General features: G+C 37.4%; 1 protein-coding gene across 1 annotated transcript in view; it reads right to left on the bottom strand.

Annotated features, from left to right (window-relative positions):
- Nucleotides 1-590: 590 nt before the first annotated feature.
- Nucleotides 591-23,504, bottom strand: part of HSPA4 (heat shock protein family A (Hsp70) member 4) — a 42,728-nt gene continuing 19,814 nt past the window's right edge. Inside the window, exons 5-19 of the mRNA XM_030869640.2 lie at nucleotides 23,159-23,258; nucleotides 22,376-22,509; nucleotides 19,450-19,694; nucleotides 15,438-15,514; nucleotides 13,795-13,946; nucleotides 13,195-13,301; nucleotides 12,636-12,769; nucleotides 11,230-11,411; nucleotides 10,104-10,193; nucleotides 8,181-8,333; nucleotides 7,169-7,294; nucleotides 6,275-6,382; nucleotides 4,443-4,562; nucleotides 2,973-3,134; nucleotides 591-2,790 (exon numbers count right to left, since the gene is read on the bottom strand). Of these exons, the coding sequence (XP_030725500.1) occupies nucleotides 2,587-2,790; nucleotides 2,973-3,134; nucleotides 4,443-4,562; nucleotides 6,275-6,382; nucleotides 7,169-7,294; nucleotides 8,181-8,333; nucleotides 10,104-10,193; nucleotides 11,230-11,411; nucleotides 12,636-12,769; nucleotides 13,195-13,301; nucleotides 13,795-13,946; nucleotides 15,438-15,514; nucleotides 19,450-19,694; nucleotides 22,376-22,509; nucleotides 23,159-23,258 (2,094 nt within the window). The 3' untranslated portion in view covers nucleotides 591-2,586. The remainder of the gene's footprint in view (nucleotides 2,791-2,972; nucleotides 3,135-4,442; nucleotides 4,563-6,274; nucleotides 6,383-7,168; nucleotides 7,295-8,180; nucleotides 8,334-10,103; nucleotides 10,194-11,229; nucleotides 11,412-12,635; nucleotides 12,770-13,194; nucleotides 13,302-13,794; nucleotides 13,947-15,437; nucleotides 15,515-19,449; nucleotides 19,695-22,375; nucleotides 22,510-23,158; nucleotides 23,259-23,504) is intronic.

Here is a 23,504-nt window from a genome sequence, read left to right as displayed (position 1 = left end):
GGTAGGCCTGGCACCGGGACTATTAAGTAGCAGGACTACAGCGAGGAAGGCCCCAGACCCCTCCCCATCTAGGCCCTATGCTTTGTATAGTTAGTGTCTCTTCTGGTGGCTTCACCCCCTTTCAACACTCAACACCACCCCACATACACACCAAGACACACATACATGCACACACTGTTGGAACTGTCACTGGTAACAACTGTTACTAGCACATTCTGGGCCATGTCCTGTTCTTCGAAGGGGCAGGCATCAGTCCTGGCACTGGCCTTTATAGGGCCGTAACCCACCTCCTGCTAATACCAAAACCCTCAAAGGCCCAGTCACAGGAGCAAGGTAAGGATTTCTAAGTCAGAGAACTGGGCCAAGACTCAGCATGGGAGAGTAAGTATGGAAAGAGCTACTTTTTACCACCCAGTGTGCTAAGCCTCAAATGTTCTTCAGAATGGAGGTCTCTGACAAATGTTAACTACTTGGAATTTAGCTTAGAGGACTCTTACCTCTAGAGAAGAGTTTTTATTTAAAACACAAAAACATACAAACACACACATACACACCCTTCATTATGAAATTAAGAAAACCATTCCTTTGAGTGTAAGACAGGTTTCTTTTTATTAAGTTTTCCTAAAACTTGTCTCATGTTTACTGAATGTTTTTCTTTGTGTAAGAACATAACCTGGAGCTTTAACAAACCAATTGGGACAATGCAACCTGGATAAATGCTTGTCTGCACACAAGTCATTGATTACGATTCTCTGGCCTGGCCTCCATGTAAATCCAATTGGTCTTAAAGCCTATCTAAACAGAGAGCAAGCAGACCACATCATCTTATTTCTAGTTTAAACTTTAAACCTCAACCTCACCCCCATCCCAAGACCCACACCCTCCCCCACACACAAAAGAAAATTTTTAGAAGAAATGGCCATTAGGAACTGAGTCAGTTGCCTAAGAATTGGCTTAATCCTGCAGCCAGCACTCCTAAGTAGCTCTTGGCCTCACAGCAGGCCAGCTGGAACTCTTGAAGCAGGACAGGTAGAGAATGGATAGAGGAGGCTCTAAGAACAGGGCCAAAGTCCTGGTGCTGCGAGGCTTCCACACATGCTTACACTCCAACATAAATACACTTCCACCTTCCTCCTCTAAGTGATGTTTCTCTATAGCACTTTAGAGCTTGTAACACTCTAAATATTTTAGTGCATGAGATGGACAGAAACATATTCTAGATATGCAAGGTATAATCTTATTTCTAACAACATAGGCCAAAATTAACAGAGCAGCTCTCTGTTAATACAGATTAACAATTACAAAGGTCCAAAAAGTAACCAACAAAGATTGTAACAGTTTCTAGGGCAGGTACCAGCTCTGGCCTCTAATACTACAGGTTTCCCTTAGTTTCCAAAATGCCTCACTCTTATCAACACTGCCCAAAGGGCAGTCACAGGGAATGCTTTGGTGCTCCTGACACTGGCTGCACAGTAAGAATGAGGTGTTGCTAAAGTCAGCACCACACTTCTTTAACACTTATTTCAGACTCATTCAGTACAATCCAGTGCATCTTAGTTTTCTGTATGATCTGTCCGCTGTTTAACACATACAAATTGGCAGATTCATGACAGATATTAACACAACACATAAGTGATTGTGAATGAGCAAAAAAGAACTTTTAACTCTTGTCGTAAGACTTCAAGCTATACCTCAAATTTACACAGAACATCTCACCTGAATAAGCAGGCCAGGATACAAATCTTCACACCATAATTAACAAGAATCAGTCCCTCAGTTAAATTTACCAGGCCTATATCCAACAGCACATCTACCCAATTCTAACCTTCCGAAGAGAAAATTATTTAGACTTTGATACTTGGGATATTAGTGGACATACTTTCAGGAACATACATTCTTAGGAAGAGCCTGCAGGTCTAAAATCCTCAGTTAACAACTTGCTCCAGGTGAAAGGATCTATTTTCCCAGGAGCAACACACGGCATTTGTAATAGGAGCTCCTTTAACTGGGGGAAGATGGGAAGATAGGAAGACGGGGTGGGAGTCCCAGCGGAGCTGACTGACACGTGATGAAGCTCAGAGCATACCTTTTAGTTGTTCTGTTAATCCATGCCATGCTCTCTAGTCCTCAGAAACAGAGGGAGACCCCTCCTCCATCCCCACACCAAGCGGGGAGCCTTTGTGGCAATCTCCACAGCAGATCTGTGAAGCACAATTAGAGTTCCTGCCATATATGTCATAACAAGTCTGCTTGATAGCTAGGTATAGCTTGTGCTATAGCTCAACTTTCTAAAACAAACTTCTCTTTGTATAAGCATGATTAAACATAAAAGGAGTGAAGCATAAGCTCAGTAAGACTAACTGGGCTTCTAAATAGTACCATTATGAAAAAGATACAATGCACTTCATTTCTGTATCTAACTATTTCGAAGTCAAAATGCTCCATACATTACCTATATCTCCTGCCACCCAAATCCCCTAAAAACTAAGAAATCTCCAGTATTTAATTGCTCTAGTTGATATTTAGAACAAAGTTGACAACTTAAAGCTTTATAATAGTCTGTTTTAATATAAACAATTGTTGGAATCAATCAATGTCCATTTCAGGAAGCTTCTTGTCTGAATCCGAAGGCAGAGCTGTGTCTGTACCCTGCTCAGCAGCCTGAGGGCCTGGGCTGTCTCCTTGTCCATCCACTGGTCCATTCTGCTCTGCATTTTTTTGCTCCTCTTTTGGAGGTTCCACTTTGGGTTTCGGCTTTGAAATTATAGGGCTACAGATACTCATCAGCTCCTAGAACAACAGGAGAGAAAACTGTGGTTTCTTGTAACAAATTTTACATGGCATACTAAAATCCAAGTCCACCCTATCCCCAAGCCAGAAGCAAAGATGCAATAATGAAATTCTCTCCTATTAATAATATAATAATGAGACTGACTAGAAAAGACTATTAAATCTTTAAAATCATACATTACTTTAATTTTAGCTTCAATCTCTTTTGCCTTGACAACTGGATCCATGGTCAGACTCTGCTTGTTCTGCAGATTCAGCTTGTTATTCATCCACTCCATGGCCTCATTTGTGCTTTTTTCTACCTTCACCATGTCAGCAGCATCCAAATGGTCATACTGGTCCTCCTGCAACCAGTAGCCAACCAGACAAGTGTCAAAGGATGATACTGTCCCTACTCAAACATTGCCTAGTTCTTCACCATCTTTCAAAAAGTTACAATCTTTCCCAAAATGAAGCCCATCTAGCCTCGCAAACTACATAGACATTCAATTCCCGAAGAATTCAGAAAAGTAACCCCAATTTTTAAAACACAGAGGAAATACATTTAAAGGCCAAAATTACACAAGGTGGTAATTAAAATGCTTCAGCAGTATACATAGCACATGCTTTACACAAAACCTTATACAATGCAAAAAAAAAATTACATGTCATTAGGTATGAGACCTGAGATTTAGGCATCCTTGTTAGGAACCAAAATAATAATGAGTACAGTTTTTTAAAAGAGGCCTTTCAGGGCTTCCCTGGTGGCGCAGTGGTTGAGAGTCCGCCTGCCAATGCAGGGGACACCGGTTCGTGCCCCGGTCCGGGAGGATCCTGCATGCCGCAGAGCGGCTGGGCCCGTGAGCCATGGCTGCTGAGCCTGCTCGTCCAGAGCCTGTGCTCCACAACGGGAGAGGTCATAGCAGTGAGAGGCCCACGTACCGCAAAAAAAAAAAAAAAAAAAAAGAGTCCTTTCGAAAGAAGCACAATTTTTTACTTAAAAGTAATTTTTTTAGAAAGCTCAATTTATCTGTCTTAAAGTTTCTTACACTGACAATACATCAAGATCCTTGAGTATAGTAGTGGACTTAACCAAACTATTTACCAAAGTTTGGGAGCCATCGAAACTCTGGAATCAGACCTCAGGCCAAATCCCAGCTCCCCCAATAGTAACCTTGGGTGAGGATTAAAGATGTTAGAAATTATCTATAAATGTTGATGCTACCACCTACTTCATAAGGGTACTGTGCAAATTTAATCAGATAATATATTTATGGAGTATATATCATATAGTGCTCAAAAATAATGAAAGTAGTTTATTGTTGAGACAGTCCTACATCTGCATAACAAACCAAATTATTTGCCTAATGTGTTCTAACACCAAAATAGAGCAAGTTAAGTCAATGATCAAACATTTCAAAACAAGAAAAGGAAGCTGAATAATACTGCTCAATTCCATAGTCCCCTTATTAAAGAGAAGCAGCAAATCCCAGGGTTGTTAGTAAGATTAGATAAAATATTATACATTACATTAACATCCAAAAAGAAAATACTATCATTAAACAACTGTTAAAAAGAAGACAAAAAAATGCTACGTAAATGTCTCAATACTTAACTCTACCGAAACAACAGTAGGGAAGAGGAGAAGAAAAAAAAAAGAAAAAAAAAGATACCTTGTTTTTGAAAGAGCTGATTACTTTCATATACTGTTGGATTTGTTTCCCTAGTTCGTCAAATAATTTTGGTCTTTCTTCAGATTCCTGGAATCGTATCTTAATAGGCTGACCTAGATTCTTAACAGAAGAGAGAATATACAAATTCTTCACAGGGGAGTTTAAACTTTAAGAGTATTATCTTTCTACTAAGACTGATTATGAATTAAAATACGTTTAATCTCCATGTTCTATATATAAGAAGTTGAATATTTTTCCCCAGCCAATTGAAATATATCCTCAGTCTACATGAGAATATACCTCAATACTGTTCCAAGTGGAGCCACTTCAACTTGTCACTTGAACCCTAGTTCTCAAAATACATTAGGGAGACAACCAAAAATTAGGTGCCTCCAGACAGTGATATGGTATACTTCACCATATATGAAGTACACTTGGAAAAATAAAAAATAAATTTTCTTTTAAACCTGTATCTGACAAAGCCTCCAGCTGTAACCATCAATTTACTAGATAAGATTAAACACCAGAGTTGAAAAGGAGCAAAATCCAGACCAGGAATAAATCCTCGAGCACGAATGATCAAGTTTTTTCATCTACTAAGTAAGGGAGGAGAAATGGTGGAAGGAGAAGTACAGACACAGATTTAAGAGACATATCAACAGAATATATGGACCCTGTTTGGATCCTGAGTCAAACAAACTAAAAAATAATTTATGAAGCAACTGGAACCTGAAAACAGACTGAATTTATGGTGATATTAATGGTGACATTAAGAAATTTTTATGCATGTGATAATGGTACAGCTTAAGGCTACATTTTCTTTTAAATACACACTGAAATATTTTTGGATTAAATATAACCTGAGAGACTTGCTTAAAATAACTGGGAGTGGAAACGAGCAGAAATGAAACAAAACCAGACATAAGTTGACAACAGTTGAAGCTATAATTCTGTCTACTTTCACGTGTTGGACATCTCCCATAATAAAAAGTAAATCAAAAACCTCAATGGCAAGGATCTCACTGGAGACTCTTTATATTCTTGCCAGAATGACAGGAAACTGCAGGCACTGTCCTTCAGCAATTCCATTCCAGAGGTTAGTCACAATGGCCCAGTTAGACAAGAAACTAAGTAATCCAGAGAAATGCAAAAAGTTCTTCTTGTGTATTTGCATCTTTTTCCAAACAAAAGGCCTCGGGCTTCCCTGGTGGTGCAGTGGTTGGGGGTCCGCCTGCCGATGCAGGGGGCGCAGGTTCGTGCCCTGGTCCGGGAAGATCCCGCGGGCCGCGGAGCAGCTGGGCCCATAGGCCATGGCCGCTGGGCCTGTGCGTCCGGAGCCTGTGCTCCGCAGTGGGAGAGGCCGCAACAGTGAGAGGCCCGCGTACCACAAAAAAAAAAAAAAAAAAAAAAAGGCCTCAACTCAACTTTAAATAATTCTTTGTACTTTTAACTCTAAGGTGTAACTATCAGCTTCTTTAAATACAAAACCAGACACTTCTCTACTGAGAATCAAAGCTGTATACACGCAGCCCTGCTCCAACTGCATTGCAAGTACCTTTAGGACAGGGATGCATCTTGCTAGTCTTTCAATCTCTTGACACCAAGAACATAGTCAAGCTCCAATTCAGTGAAACAGTTTAGGGCTAAACTCAATTTTCAGAAAAATTCTTTTGCTGTTACAAAGTTGTGAAAGAAAGTGAACCTAAGTGATAAAAAGTATAGCTCTTCAGTCACTTTCAATCTGCCTTCAATTACTTAACATGAGAATTACTCTCAATTTTGAGATACTCTCCATGGAAACTACAGCATTTCTGCTTTCAAGAGTCACTCACTTTTAATTCAGCCAATTTATCAACATAAACTTGCTTTGGCTGGTCTTCTCCATCCTCATACAACCAATTTTCAGTATCTTCTAGTTTTAAGGTAAAATTGTTACGGTCCTAAAGATGAAGGAAACATTGCAATTTAGTCAGTCAAAAATCAGTAGATTCACAAATGAAGAAACAGGCACAAACTATGATATATATGGATTTTCTTTAAAATATGGGGGAGTGGAGAGATGGGGATATGGAAAACAAGACTGACAAAATGTTATTTTGCTTTATAGGTACAAAGGGGTTTATTACACTATTTTCTCCGCTGTAGGGGACATATGAATATGTTTGAAAATTTCAGAATTAAAAACATTTAAAACTGAGTTACATAGTTAATAATACTGTAGTGCATATATGAAAGTTACTAAGAGAATAAGTCTTAAAAGTTCTCATCACAAGAAAAAAATTTTTTTAAGTATGTGTAGTGACGGATGTTTAACTAGACTTATTGTGGTAATCATTTAACAATGTATATGAACATCGAATCATTATGCTGTACACCTGAAACTAATATAAAGTTATATGTCAATTATACTGAATTTTTTTTTAAGAAGTGAGTTAAAATAAACATCAGGGAAAAGTGAACTGATTTAAAGAGAAATACTAGGTAAATAATAGCATGCAAAAATGTATCAAAAAGTGACACACCAAAAAAAGAGTGATGCACAACATCTAACCTGTGGGAAACACTCCATCAATAGAAAATAAAACGATATAAAACTTTTCCCCAAAAAAGTGCATTTTTAATCATTTTTCTGTATACCTACAGATACAAACTTCCCCTTGTTAACTACATTTAAGGATCCTGCCGGAAGACGCACACTAAGTAGACACACTGCAGCACATACTTACATCTTCACTCACAAACTTCTCATATTCACCACTAAGCTTGTCTCTCATTTCGTACACGTATTCTTCTACTGCATTCTTAGCATCATTCCTCTCCTTCTCTAGTTTATCCTGCATGATCATCTTACCCTGTGAACAGTACAGTTAGACATTCAGAAAACTGAGACAATTTCCCCTTAACTATTAAGTAATATAAAAGTAGAAAAGCCTTCTTCCTCAAATCCTTTCAGTTCTGCGAATCATTCACGGAAAGAGAGCTGGAAGCATCAGTCCTTAGTAAATTATTAAGATCAAGTGAGAGTTCTGTGGGTGTACTTAGAAAAAAAGAGCAATAGAAGAAATATCAAGATGTTCAAACTCAAAAGCAAAAATAAGGAAAAGAATTTAAGACAAGAGAACTTTAAGAAACTATTAGCTCAATGTCACAAGGTGAGTATACTCTGCTTGTATTACATACCCAGGAAAATCAAATTATTCATATAGTATAGAGGCTAAAGGGTCTATGAAACAAAACTATTCTAAGATCCAATGTATATATGATGAGAAACCTCACAGACAATAATTAAATGAATAACTGTGCTCCAGGGTCCCAAACCTTGCATCGCTCACCATAACTAGAGTTACATATTGACTGGCAACAGGGAAAGGAACTAATAAACAAAATATTAAGGCTAATGTAATTTCTCCTGCTGATCAACTTCCCTGACCCTGGCCTCAAACATCCCAATCGCTAGTGAACAATCAAACTCACACACCCAAACATGAATGATACCTCCCCTAAATGTCAAAGATCTCAAAACAGAGTTTTTAGCAAAAAAGACATAATATCACCATAAAAGAATTTTGATGTTATGTCTTGGGATCTATTAAACTTGTCCTCCACTACCCCAAAACCTAAAACTGTTCTCAAACCCCATACAACCTAAAATACATGAAGGTCACTAGATACAGAGTTTGAACGTTACGGTCAAGTTAACTTTTTAGCTTATTGTTCTAGAAGACTTAAAATAACCACCTCATTTTCAATGTACAAGTTGAGCATCTCTCTGTCTATCTGCCATAACAGCTGATTCTCAATTGGCAGGTCCACAGTACTGGTCTTCACTTTTGCCTTCTTGGCTTGAGGGGGCTGGTCCATCTTTTTGTCTTTTGACCCAGCTTGAGAGGTCTAAAATAACAGAAATCATTAAGAACACTTATACAGACTCTTAAACTTCCAAATGAGTCATGTTTCAAAAGCTGGTTTTGCTCTTTTATTAACTTAGTTTGTGTTCTTACAATATCTGGAAAGTTAAAAATATAAATATTTTTGACTATAAATAGTCAAATCCATAGAGATAGAAAGTAATGGTGGTTGCCAGGGGACGGGGGGAGGAGGGATAGAGGAATGGGTAATTGTTGCTTAATAGGTAGTTTTAGTTTGGCGAAATGAAAAAGATTGTAGCACAATGTGATTATACTTAACACTACTGATCTGTACACACACATACACTTATTTACATACATACACACAAAAACAACCTGCCATAATCCCACTATCAACATGTAATCACTATTAAATATTCTCTAATTTTCTTCCACTCTTATCTAAACATATGAACATGCATAGGAAATTAGTGGGGAGAGGGTATGAAATTTTTAAGGATCAGAAATCCAGTACTAATATGACTTCCAGAGTATCTGCACCTATTTACATTCTCACAAGGAGTAACAGAATCCATTCCACTGTACCCCGGCCAAAAAAAGGAATTCATTTACCATGATCTATTATTTTCGTTGGGTCAATAACCTTTTTTCACAAAGTTATAAGGCATACTTATTTCTTCAAATAGCCTAGTCATATTTCATCCAGCGTTCTCTTGGGATCTTTGTGATTCTTCCCCCCAAGTGATTGACTCTTCTAGCTTTTTTCTAATCTTCTATTATTTGTCTATGCAAGCTTTTATTGTTGAATCTATTCACCTTTTCCTTTGTGATTACTTTCATTGCTTTTACGCTTTGAAAGCTCTTGCTGATCCACAAATTGGCGGGGGTGGGGGGGGGTGGGGGGGGTGGGGGGTGGGGAAGGCAGGCGGGTCCACCTCTCTCCTTTCTCCTCCCCGACCTTCCCAAACACAGAAAAATATGTACTTCTCTTGCCCACTGCTGCCCCCAACCCAGGCAATAACAGGTCTTCCACCTTGGAAAAGGCCTACAGTACACTAAAGCATCTATGAGGATGATTTCCTCTGCATTTTTTTTTTTTTACAATTATTTGCACAGCTAAAGGAATAAAATTTGTTAACTGACATGAAAATGGGTACCAGACTTAAGCCTCCTAAAGGCTCTGCCAAACTTTTTTAAATGCCACAATCAGAAATACATTAGAAGGTGAAATTATACACTGCAATGTCAAATAATTTGAAAGAAAAGCTGTTTTCAATGCTGATGACAAAATTTAAACATGAAAACTCAAAAGTTAAAGAACAGGTTGTAAAGGATCCAAAAATGCTACATATTCATTTAAATACTTGGGATAAATATTAACATTATTTACAAAATATATTTCAAAACATTATTATTGAAAACTGTATTTCAACAAAAAGACAAGTTTCAGAGAGTTGACAAAACTTGAAAGAAACATCTTTCATTGTTTATTAGTAAAGAATAAATTATGGGTAGGATGACTATTAGTAACAGCCATTCAGAAACCAGCATGAACCAATCACTAGCCTAGTAAAACTAGGGCTTCTGAGTGCTTCCTTCCCACAAACCATCCAGACTGAAGTTCAAAGACCATTTTGCCAAAGATACTTTCCAACCATACTACAAAATCTTGCTTTAAAGACTGTTCAGATAAACGAAGATTTCTAATATAATTCCCTTCCAAGACATAATATGTCAGCCAAAACCATTATGTAAAAAGACGGCAAATCATACTCTAAAACACAATTCATACCTCCATTTCTTCAGACTCTGCCTTATTTTCTGCTGGTGTCTGCTGCTGTTGCTCTTCAACATGTGGTTCCTCCTGATCCACTTGCATCTTCTGAAAAACAGGTCACATCAAATCCTGAAACTAGGAAATACTAGTGAAAGACTAAGCAACCTTCATGACACACTGGCAAAATCACATGATGTGGAATTCCTACTAATTACCAACAATCAGACAACCCAGACTCAAATTCCAGCTATAACACATATGTTACACTTAGAACATGAAAGTTTTCCTCTCTGGATCTCGGTTACTACATCTGTACAATGGAAATAACTCTTGCCTTGTCCTTATATAAATAGGAGCGGCTATAGAACTACATTGTAAAACCATAGCAGTACTTATAAGCAAACAGCGTGGCAATATTTAACACAATAAAATCCGAAGAAAGCATGAGTTTCTCCTAGCTTCCTCATGAATACATTTCTCTCCAAAGTCTTAACTTTTTCTAGCAGTTTTTAAATCAGCCTTTCCATCCTCAAAAGTACAACCACTGTGTACATTAGGGGAGGTGGACACCTTGAAAATTCTGTTAAAGGTGTTAAAAGAACAAAGGCTGACAGAAATGACAAAGAAGGGAGAAGTTTGTAGAGACCTTGAATCACACTGGCTTTCAATGCCTGCAGCACATTATAATGACCTCGGAGGCTTTTAAAACTGACACCTGGGCTCTAGCCCAGACCAAGTCGAACAAAATCTGTGGGGATGAGACCCCAAACATTTATAGTTTTATAAAGCCTTGATTTTTATACACAGTAAGTACAAGACCCAGTGCATGATTCCAACAAATGAGTGAATTCTATGCTACCTGTGGAAATAATCAACTGAGACTCAGCATTCCCCAGTAATCAGAAAGAACCAAGAATAAGTCAAATTGAGAGGTGCATGGTCTGAAGGAGGAAGCCAACTATGTCCCACTTCTATACAAATTCTGTATAAAGACTTTGTGCTAGTTCACATATGATGGGGTACGTATGCAAACCTACTCTCAGCAGCTCTGTCACCCAGTCTATTTGCTAGAATTTCTAGACAAGTGTCACCTCTGAGCCATTATGAATGGCCTAAAATGGTATAAGATTGTCTAGATTACCTCTTCCTCCTTTGCATTCTGATCTGTTTCCATCGGTTCCTCATTTTCTTCAAACTTGTGCACTTCTACTAGAGATGCACTGGACACACTGAAGATGCCATGGACATTTACTCGAACCTTGACTTTCACTTTTGAACTGGAGCCATCAGACTGAGGGGTGACTTTCTGAACTGAAAACTGAGCTAAGGACATAAGAAAGACAAAAGAGAACACATAACCTAAGAGGATGAATTCAAACACAAATACATGCCCATACTGCCAGGTTATGTCCATTTCTCAGTGAAAGGTCAGTAACATGATACTTCAAATAAGCGAAGTGGGCACTCTTAGAATCTTACTAAATCATCAGATTTCTCCTTCCTCTCTCACAAAGAGTTAAACTCTTATTTATCTTGTCTCAATTAAGGACTCAAGTACCTACCTCCTAACTCTTCAAACATGTCCTTCCCTCCAGTGCCTTACTCCAATTCATCTTTATAGGCTACTGCCAGATAAATTCCTAGAATAGATTTGTCCCACTTTCCTCTACTGAAAACCCCAGTGATTCCATACTGCTTGTCACTTATCAAGAAACTGACATTTCTAGATTCAGTTACTATACCAGGGTTTTGCTTATGTTTTTTAATTCATAAAACTCTGTAAAGTATGAATTATCATACCTAGTCCTGTTTTACAAATGAGGAAAATAGAGTAGGTTAACTTTCCAAGCTTCTAAGTGCCATTCAAGATATTCCTAATACTTTACCCATGTATTCTAGTTCCATAATTATCATATTAACTCTAGTTTCTCTCTCCTCGACTGGTATTATATCCAGATTCTAAGTTTCTCAGAGTCAATGAAGACTCAAGCCAACATGGTTCCATAACCTGTGATACTGATCATCACAATTTTCTAATGATTTTCTGTGTACACCTAACTCTATGTTAGGGTCAGAATTGAATCTCTTCAACTCCTTTCAGTAACTAGCACCACATTATGCACAAGGTATAACAATAATGTGCATTAACCAAGAACTACAGCCCAGGGAGTTCCCTGGCAGTCCAGTGGTTAGGACTCTGTGCTTTCACTGCCGAGGGCGTGGGTTGGATCCCTGGTCGGGGAACTAACTTCCCGCAAGCCGCACAGAGCATCAATCAATCAATAAATAAATAAAAATAAAAACTAAACTAAAAAAATTTTAATTAAAAAAAAAGAAAACAAGAACTACAGCCCACAATAGGAGATCCAATTAAATAATGACCATCCTGCTGGTTCTAAACCTGGTAATACGACTGCAAGTGGTTTTTTTGTGCGTGTGATCTAAAATACCTAAATTTCAGCATACTCTACTTGCTTTGCTATTCCAGTTCTCCCAAGCACACATAATTTTTTTTTCTTTTTTTTTAATTCCCAATTCTTTACTTACCTATAGCAGGATCTGGATAGGGCAAATCCTGAGGAGCGCTATAATAGGCCTCAAGAGTGAAAGGTTCCTTTCTATAAAATGTGAGTACTTTAGAGAAAGGAGCAGCATGATTTTTTGAAAAGACTTCACAGTCACTGAACAGAGAGAGGAAAAAGACAAAAACACAAATTTAGGACATTGCTAACACTTTTTACCCATGTATTCTAGATTTGTAATCACTGTATAGCTCTAGTTACTCTTCTCAACTGGCACTGTTTGCAGATTATAGGAGTTCCTAAGAAAAAAAATATGTGTGTGTGTGTGTGTGTGTGTGTGTGTGTGTCTAGTGTCAGTTTTAAACATATATATATACTTCAATCAGCACATAAAAGGCACCAATTATTTCAGCAGGATCAAATAAAAGAAGCTAGTAAGGACACAAACTTATTCTGATGAATGACTAAATAATCACTTTGCTTCATGCACTACGGCAAAATATTACAGATGTGTATAACTTGAAATGGAGAGTATTTTCTAAGACTTAACATTTAAGTAAAAAATGATTAAAAAACATTATTACCTTGACCCTTCTTCAGCTGGAGAATTCCATCTCAGAGATACTGGATATGGTACTACATCAGTGATAGAAAATTCTCTGACTTTGAAAGCAGGCGATAAGATTGCACACTAGAATAATAATTTTTAAAAATTCCATTTGGCAAGTAGACATACGAACTAATTATTACAATACCTATAAAGAATGACTTCAGAAGACATCTACTTACATTAATAACTTAATAGTACCTAAATAAGTGGTTTTATAAATGTCTATCATTTGTCAAACCACCCATATAATCTAGCTATTCCTCATTACTTTTCCATTAACCTCAACCTTTATTTAACTGATGTATAACACTACTTCATGCAACAAATACGTCAAATTCTAGTGGTATTTCAGGCTTACGTATGTTTCTAGTAACTTATTTCATCTTGTTACATGTTATATAGTACAAACAATTCCATTTATGAACACAACTTCTGATACCAATTTTAAAACAGAAGTTTTAGAATCTTAGACCTTAAGATCACTGAGCTGATCTCAGACTAGCTGGATACATAAAACCACTGCTGTATTTACAATGACCTATAAATGGCTACCTGTGAAAGAAAGCAAGCTCACCTGCAATGCACAGCCTCTAGTAACAGCTTCATCGGCATTTAGTGTTGTACTAAGTTCTTTACCAAAAAATTTGCTGATTTTCTCTTTCACTGCAGGGATTCGTGTTGCACCACCAACTATCTCCACTGCATAAATATCTTCTTTCTTTAACTCTATTTAAAAACAATTAGAATAGACATTTATATTAAAAGAATCTTTTAATTAGTATTTTACAGTGAAATAAAAAGAGCAATATAACATCTTATCACAACAAAATAATTCACAAATGTATAACAAAGCCCCACCACCCCTAATCCCCTCCACAATAACACGTGAGCACGCACACACAGACAGGTGCACGCTCAAAATAATGAGGGCAGAGTGGCACGACAATATTGGGACTTAAGAGGTGAGAGTCAGGAATACCTAATGTCCTACAGTACACAAATCCTACAATCTTGGAAACAGCCTCACACAAATAAATGTTAAAACATCAATAATTGAGCTGGCCATAAGGAAAATAAAAGGGCCTCAAAATATTGGGACTATCCCTGACATGGCATGCAAAAAAAAAAAGTATGCAGATGCACATCTAGTCACTCCAGCACTCCAGCCAGAGTATAAGCATAGGCCAGATTATAACACAGGTACAATCTCCTCATATCAGAAGGAGAGAAGGTACACACCAAGGCTCTGCTGTCACTCATAAAACACCTCTTAATACCACCTGGTTGGGAACTCCCTGGTGGCGCAGTGGTTAAGAATCCGCCTGCCAATGCAGGGGACACGGGTTCAATCCCTGGTCCAGGAAGATCCCACATGCCGCAACTAAGCCCGTGCACCACAACTGCTAAAGCCTGCGCACCTAGAGCCCATACTCTGCAATAAGAGAAGCCACCACAATGAGAAGCCCACACACTGCAACTAAAGAGTAGCCCCCACTAGCCGCAACTAGAGAATGCCCACGCGCAGCAACAAAGACCCAACGCAGCCAAAAATAAAAATTAAAAAAAAAAAACAAAACCCACCTGATTTCCTGGTCACATTTTGTGCAACAAACACTGACAATTTGTTGAGAAGGGCTATTTAAAGAAATGGGCTGACCCAGTATGGAAAGAACATGCCCATCTGTGATAATCATTTTGATTTAAGAGCTGAGCCTGTGTCAAGATTAGAGTACATCTCAACACCATGAAATAGCAACCAACACAAGAGTGGACTCTAGGAAAAGGTTTGTCAAAGGTTTGCAGAACATTAGTAATGCATTCCTAAATCAAACTTCCACCTTTTAGCCCAAGATAAAATTAAAGCATCCTGGTAAGTATGTGATTATCATATCCTCCCTTTACTTATTTTTCAACAAAAGATTCACTGACAAAAAAAACCTACAAGACTACCACAGCAACACTGCTAAAGACAATTTTTACCACCATGAAATACCTGAGACTTTAAATCCATCTTTGAATCTGAATTACATTTCCTGGGAAAACTATCAGATTTCCCTAGACACTACTGGAGGTCCTCCAGGGGGACGATATTGATAAAAAGAAGTTTCATATTGCACTGAAGTAGTTCATACAATGAAAATTTGTAAAACTGGAAAGAAAAAAAAGTAATTAACATTTTCCAAAGAGTCCAAGATGAACAGTCACAATAATACTTACTGGCCTGTTCCAAAATACTACGGAGTGGTGGCTCCACTCTAGCTAAGAGATCATCACACATCTCCAGAAATTTGCCTCTATGGAAAAGAACAATAATAGGTTAAATCACATTCCACTTTTATGTAAAATAAATCTCTATAATCAAAAAGACAGATAACAAGTACTGGCAAGGATGGAGAGAAACTGGATCTCACACACATTCCTGGTGGGAATGTAAAATTGGTGTAGCCACTTTGCAAGAGTTTGGCAATTGCTCAGCATGTTATATATAGTGCTCCCATATGACCCAGCAATTCCACTCTAGGTATCTATCCAAGACAATTGAAAACACATGACCACACAAAATTTGCACATGAATGTTCATATCAGCATTATTCACAGGCAAAATAGTGTGAAAAACCCTATTATCCATCAAGTGTATTCAGCAAAAAGGAACAAAAACAATAAAAGTGACTGATACATGCTGGAACATGGATGAACTTTGAAAACAATATGCTAAGTGAAATAAGCCTATCACAAAGAACACGTTATATATGACTGACCCCATTTATATGCAATGTTCAGAACTGCCAACTCCAAAGAGACAGAAAGTAGATTAACCACTGCCTAGGGCTTGGGGGAGGAAGAACAGATGGGGAAAGACAGCTAATGGGTACAGATATTTTTTTCTCTTTAATTAATACACTTTATTTTTTAAGACTGGTTTTAGGTTTACAGAGAAATAAACAAAATGTACAGAGAATTCCCATACACCTCTTACCCCCACACCCAGTTCCCCTGTTAACATCTTGCATTAGTAAGATACATTTCTAACAAATGATGAGCCAATATTGATACATCATAGTATAAATTAGGGTTCTACATAACTTGACAAATGGTGTAAGTATTCACCATTACAGCATCATACTGAATAGTTTCACTACCCTAAAAATCCTCTGTACTCTACCTATTCATCCCTCCCTTCCACTGAACCCTGGCTAACCACTGATCTTTTTACTGTCTCCATAGTTTTGCCTTTTCTAGAAGGTCATATAGTTGTCATATAGAATGTCACATAGTTCTAAAATGTCATATAGTTGGAATCATACAGCCTCTTCAGGTTGACTTCTTTTGCTTAGAAATATACATTTAAGGTTCCTCCACGTCTCTTCACAGAATGATAGCTCATTTAGAGTTTCTTTATCAGGTGATGAAAATATTCTTAAATTGGGTTGTGGTAATGGCTGCACACTTCCATGAATATATTAAAACCCAGTGAATTATATACTTTAAATGCGTGACTTTTATGAATTACATCTCAAAAAAAAAAAAGAAAAATAGTGGAGGTATAGAATGCACCCACCAGAATGGCAAAAATTCAAGATCACTAATACCAATATTTGGTGAGGATGTGTAGCAACTGAAACAGTTTAAAATGACGGTTTGGTGGTCCAGTGTTTGAGACTCCACGCTCCCAATGCATGGGGCCCAGGTTCAATCCCTGGTGGGGAAACTAGATCCCACATACCGCAACTAAGACCTGGAGCAGGATGCATGAATGAATGAATAAATGATTTTTTTTTTTAAAACTCTTAGCTTTGTCTAAATAAATAAATAAATTGATGGGTAGATGGAAGGATGGATAGATGAACAGATCAATAGGTATGTGGAAAAAACAAGTACAGTTAATATTATCAGTAGACCCTAAGTGGCAGGATAAGGATGTTCACTGTAAAATTCTTTCAGTTTTGCTGCATATTTGAAAATGTCCAAAATAAAAACATGAAAAGCAAAGGTACAGAGAGCATTCTAGAAAGATGGCAGCAGCAGCAGTAGAGGTTGTTCCTTTTTTTAAAGTTTTATTGAAATTTAATTCACATACCATAGAATTGACACATTTAAAGTATACAATTCAATGGCTTTTACTATATTCAGAATTGTGCAAACATCACCACTATCAATTTTAAAACCTTTTCATCACCCTAAAAAAGAGTATTTTCATCACCGTTAACATTATTCTCCCAACTCCCCCACCAACCCTACAGCCCTAGGCAACCACTCATTCTGGACATTTCATATAAACAGAATTAGACAAAATGTAGTCCAGTTTAACTTATTTCTTTCATCTAGCATAAACTTTTCAAGGTTCATCCATGCTACAGTACGCATCTGTACAACATTTTTTTAATTGCCAAATAATATTCCATTGTATGGACATATCACATTTTGTTTATTTTATCAGTTGATGGGCATTTGGGTCATTTCCATTTTGGGGGTATTATAAGTAGTGCTGCTAAGAACATTTATATATAAATTTTTGTGTAAATGTGCTTTCATTTCTCTTGGGTATGGAGTGGAACTGCTGAATCATATGATAACTCTATATTTTACTCATTTTTATGTGAAATAAGTATTTGAGCTTTTATTTTTTTAATGAATTTATTTATTTTTTTTTATTTTTGGCTGCATTGGGTCTTCGTTGTTGCACACAGGCTTTCTCTAGTTGCAGGGAGCAGGCGGCTACCCTTTCGTTGCGGTGCGTGGGCTTCTCATTGCAGTGGCTTCTCTTGTTGCGGAGCATGGGCTCTAGGCACACAGCCTTCAGTAGCTGTGGCATGAGGGGTCAGTTATGGCTCACAGGCTCTAGGGCGCAGGCTCAGTAGTTGTGGTGCATGGGCTTAGCTGCTCCACGGCATGTGAGATTTTCCCGGACCAGGGCTCGAACCCTTGTCCCCTGCATTGGCAGGCGGATTCTTAACCACTGCATCACCAGGGAAGTCCCTTCTGAGCTTTTAGAAGAGAAGTGTGCACTGCCACTAGAGATGCACTGGACACGTTGAAAATAGCTTGGTGATTCCTCAAAGAGCTAAACATATGATTACCACATGACCCAGCAATTCCCCTCCTAGCTATACACCCAAAAGAACTGAAAACAAGATACTCAAACAACCTGTTCATGAATGTTCATAGAAACACTCGTCACAATAGCTAAAAGGTGGAAACCCAAATGTCCATCAACTGATGAATGGAAAAATAAAATGTGATATACCCACACAAATGTAGTATTATTTGCCATAAAAAGCAATGAGGTACTAATACATGAATCTAGGAAACATTAAGTTAAAGAAGCCAGACACAAAAGAAGCCAAACACATACTGTATGATTCCCCCTAACACATCATAGATACACAAAAAGTTGCTGTTTAATAATAATGAAAACCATCACTTTCAAGTAGAAGAGAGAGGTGACTACAAATCTGGTTACTAGGCACAGTAATCTAATTGTGGCAGATTAAAAGCAATTCTGACTCCATCACAATTTTCTGAAGATGGCTCAGGCCACCCTTCTCCAAACAAGCCATCAGTCTTGCCTGAATTCTACCAGTAGAGTTCACATACTAAAGAACATCCAAGCAACCTAACCAGATAACAGAAGCATTCTGGGTATTTCTGAGGATAGCCCTGAAATGTCAGTTACCCAGAATTCTTGTAGTATTATACAAAAAGACCCGTTGTCCTCAAGTGATACTGAACTACTCAAAACCACCAATTTCTGAATCAATGACTAAAGCAAATTCAGTTTAATCCTGCACTAAAGCACTTTGCCCTGAATTTATGAAAACTGGTAACTCACGTGTAATACATGCACATGTAAAGGAACTGCCAATTTCCTGGAAATAGTCTACATTATTAGACTAACCAAACCCAGCCTTCACATCAAAGGCAATATCTGGACGTCCCTGGCGGTCCAGTGGTTAAGACTCTGCGCTTCCAATGCAGGGGGTGCGGGTTCGAACCCAAGTCAGGGAACTAAGATCCCATGTGCCATGCAGCACAGCCAAACATAAAAATAAATAAATAAATAATTTTTTTTTAAATAAAATAAAGGCAAGATCCTGAATGGCCTCTGATTTTTACCTATAGAACTGAAGTTATATAACATCCATATAATTTCAACAATTAGCTAATTAAGGCTAATATAAGTAGAGAAACATCACAGTTCAGTTTACCACCAAAATATTAATATGATTACCTATTCATAGTTCCAGATACATCAACATCATTCATAAAACATTCGATGCTCAAAGGAAGGTCTGAAGCATTTGCACTCATCAATTTCTTGAGTTTCTCACACTCCTGAGACAGTCGTAATAATGCACGGATTTTGGACTTTATGTCTAGCTTGTATTTCTTCCCAAATTCCTCACAGAAGTGATTTACTAGCACCTCATCAAATTTTCTGCCTCCCAGTGTTGTGTCAAATGCAGTGGCCAGAACCTTTGAAAAAAATATGATAATTAATTCAAAAACTAACCAATTTAAAATTTTATCATGGTATATATTTAACTGGTAAACTGTAATAAAAAGGCGAGAAGGGACATTAAGGTTGAAACAAGGCAATGCGCATGTGTCATTTAATCATGGTTACAGCCACTATGGAAAGAGACATTGCAATCCCCAATTTACAGATGATACAAAGACCTAGATAGATCAGATAGGTCACAGGTCACAAAGTTATTAAGTGGTAGAAATAGAATTCAAAACCCAACCTCAATTCCAAAACCTATGCCTTCTCCACTACACCAATCTGACTCCAAGCAACAATTATAATTCAAGGCCCAATACACTAACATGTCATGTACAGTTCTAGTTTTATTGCTACCACAAAACTGTGAATAATACCAAAGGCTTATTTAGTTCTACGCAATTTACTACCAGAAAATATGCTAAAGTCCGAAGTCACAGCTATCTGTTTCTATTCAACATAGAAGACTAATTAGGTTAGGTTATCCTTTTCCAAATCTCTGGCAGATTAGAAGCAAACTAGATCTAATCAGATCCAATAATAGAAGACTGGCTAAATAAGTGATGACCCACACCCTTAAAACAATCTCTTCAAAGAATGTTAAATGTCCTCAGGAAGTTTTTCTTAATAAGTGAACTCATAGGAGAGGAAAAAAAAAAAAAAAGACAAGACACAGTTCTGTGTAATTCCAATTTTGTTTTCATAAAAGACTAGAATGAAATACACCAAACTGTAGTAAGATCATGAATGTCTTTTCTTTATACACAAATGTTCCAAAATTTGATTTTATAATAAGTATTTTGATAATTAAGTTTTAATTATAATTGGAAAACTGACAAGGAACAGCTGATAATGAAGCAGAAACTAATACACATCACTTTGACTCAAAGACAAGACTAAATTATGGCCAGTATCTTCTGTCGAAAAAGGTGAGAGGGTTTCCCTGGTGGCGCAGTGGTTAAGAATCCACCTGCCAATGCAGGGAGCAACAATGCCAATGTTGCTGCCACACGCTGCGGAGCAACTAAGCCCACATGCCGCGCAACTACTGAAGCCCGTGCACCTAGAGCCCTGGCTCCATAACAAAAGAAGCCACCACAATGAGAAGCCCGTGCACTGCAACGAACAGTAGCCCCCGCTCACCGCAACCAGAGAAAAGCCCGCGCATAGCAACGAAGACCCAATGCAGCCAAAAATAAATAAATAAAATTAAAAATAAATAATTAAAAGTTAAAAAATGAGAGTACAAAATGGAATTTAGAAATAATCCTATTATGGATAAAAGTAAAGCTTAAACAGTGAGAATAACACTTGGTCCATCATTCATATCTGTAAAAATCGTGAACCTCTTATTTCCCAACCATCCCAAAGATTTGTATTAAAAAAAAAACACATAAACCATAGAAACAAATCAGAATATAAAGCAGAGGCAAGCCCAGTTTTCAAAGAAGCAGGATTGTAACAGAAACTCAAAATGCCCTCCAAACCTAACAAGTACTTATTTTGGGATAGGTAGTCCACTCGACCAACTCCTAAATTGGAAGCAGAATTAGACTTGGCACTAAGAACCTTGATACAGAACCCAAATAATTAAATACTCAAAATATCCTTGGCTCTTAAGCAAATTCTAGATAAAATCACCAAGCCAGAGAACTGATTTTATATCCCACTGAGGAACTAGCATATACCACCAAATTTGACTGTGACTCACAGACATAGAAAACAAACTTATGGTTACCAAAGGGGAAGGGCGGGGGGATAAATTAGGAGGATGGGATTAACACTACTATAAATAAAATAGATAACCAACAAGGACCTACTGCATAGCACAGGGAACTATACTCAATATTTTGTAAAAACCTATAAGGGAAAAAGAATCTGAAAAAGAATATATATGTATAACTGAATCACTGTGCTACATACCTGAAACTAACACACTGTAAATCAACTATACTTCAATTTTAAAAAATAAATTTAAAAAAACCCTCACTGAACATCTAAAATCTATACCTTTTACTCTATATAAATTTGACCTTAATAAAGAGACTAATACAGGAAATGTGTATACATATTTTTTAAAAATTTTTTCAACTGTGACTATGATCACCCTCTGGTCCCTCTCTGCCATTAACACTGCTAGACTTCTCTGTGTACAAAACTGCTTTCTCCAGAGCTCTAATGTCTCCAGACATCTAGAATATCACTCCTAGTCTGGTTTCTTTCGGCCACCCAAGTTCTAGTCACTTCATCCTGTTCCCAGACCACTCAAAACCTTAAGAGAATACGTTTATCATCTCCTCAATCCTCAGTGTAAGATATATGAAGGGACTACATGTTAAAGATTCCTCCTAGTAAGCTTGCAAGGCAAGCATTATTTTCCCCACATTATAGGTAAGAAAAATAGGCTCAGGACTCTAAGAGTTTCTTCCTCAAGGTCTATGCTCTTTGCTTCATACCATGTCAACTCTTGATAAATTATTTTGGGCTTACAACTTCCACCCAACCCCTATCTACCTAATTCCAGGTTCAGATGGCTCATACCAAGTTTCCACTAGTGAAACAAAATTCTTTAACCAGTTATTTTAAGTTGTCTCTCATAAATTCCTAATTAACATACACTTGTAATACAGTCTTCTGGAAAAAATATACTTACTTTAAGTTTTCCTCTATTAAACGCACATACAGAAACTTGATAAGAAGAATGCCCCATGTCTACAAAAACTACATTTCTTGGTTTCTCTTCTAAGGCAGGAAGATCTTGTTTATAGATTCCATATGCAAGAGCAACTACACAATAAGAAAAAAATTCAACATGTTATCATTTAAGTACTAAACTTAAAATTCATTTAAGTAGGAAAAAACAGACTCTGTATACAGATCCATGAAAGACTCAAAATCTTTATAAGCTCTGCATGATTTATTCATGAAGAACACTAACTTCAAATAGTTAAATGCCGACATTCACTTAGGCTTCCTTACGTTTCCAATTCCAACAACTTTGACAATTTTTCCCAAAACCACTTCCTCCACTTCTCCAAACATTTCTTCCCATGCTTCTACCATCCTTGTGCCATCTCAACATTCCCATATATTCTACCCCCTGAGATGTTGCTTTATACCCCACCCCTGTAACTCCACCAATCCACAAGCTGGAGAAAAACCCAATATTTAAACCAAAGCAATACTCCAAACACACAATAAATGCGTTCCTTCCCAAACAAGCATGCAATTAAATACCAAAGTAAGTGCTATGAGGATACAGAAAAAGCACTTCTCAGGTGAACTCTTCACAGAATGTGACAGAGTATCCAAAAATACTATGACACACAGGTGGTAAGTGCTCCAAGCAAAACAGGGAACAAGAAACCCTAGGGTTTTAAGATTTCACAACCTTCAAAATGGAGTAAGTCAAGAATTTCAGTTAATAATCTCTTACCTGCAGTAGTTTCATTCATTAATCGAAGGCAATTGAGACCAGCAATCTGTGTTGCATCCATCACTGACCGTCTTTCTGCATCAGTATAGAAACAAGGAACCTATAAAAAAATTTGGAAGTTTACTGTATTATGGAGATCCCTCATTTAAAATATACCTGTCAAACAACAGTAAAATCCAGAAACGTCCTCAAATACTTACAGCAATTTATTCTGTATATGACCAAGGAAGTATTTCAAACCAGTAGGAGAAAGCTGGACTATTCAGTGGTCTTGGGACAAATGGACAGCCATACAGAAAAAATAATAAAGTTGTATCCTTACTATACACCTAATACCAAAATATAT

The sequence above is a fragment of the Globicephala melas genome, chromosome 3, assembly GCF_963455315.2.
Source record: "Globicephala melas chromosome 3, mGloMel1.2, whole genome shotgun sequence".
Taxonomy (NCBI): Eukaryota; Metazoa; Chordata; class Mammalia; order Artiodactyla; family Delphinidae; genus Globicephala; species Globicephala melas.
The sequence above is the reverse complement of the archived record's forward strand: the minus strand, read 5'-3'. Positions and strand labels throughout refer to the sequence as shown.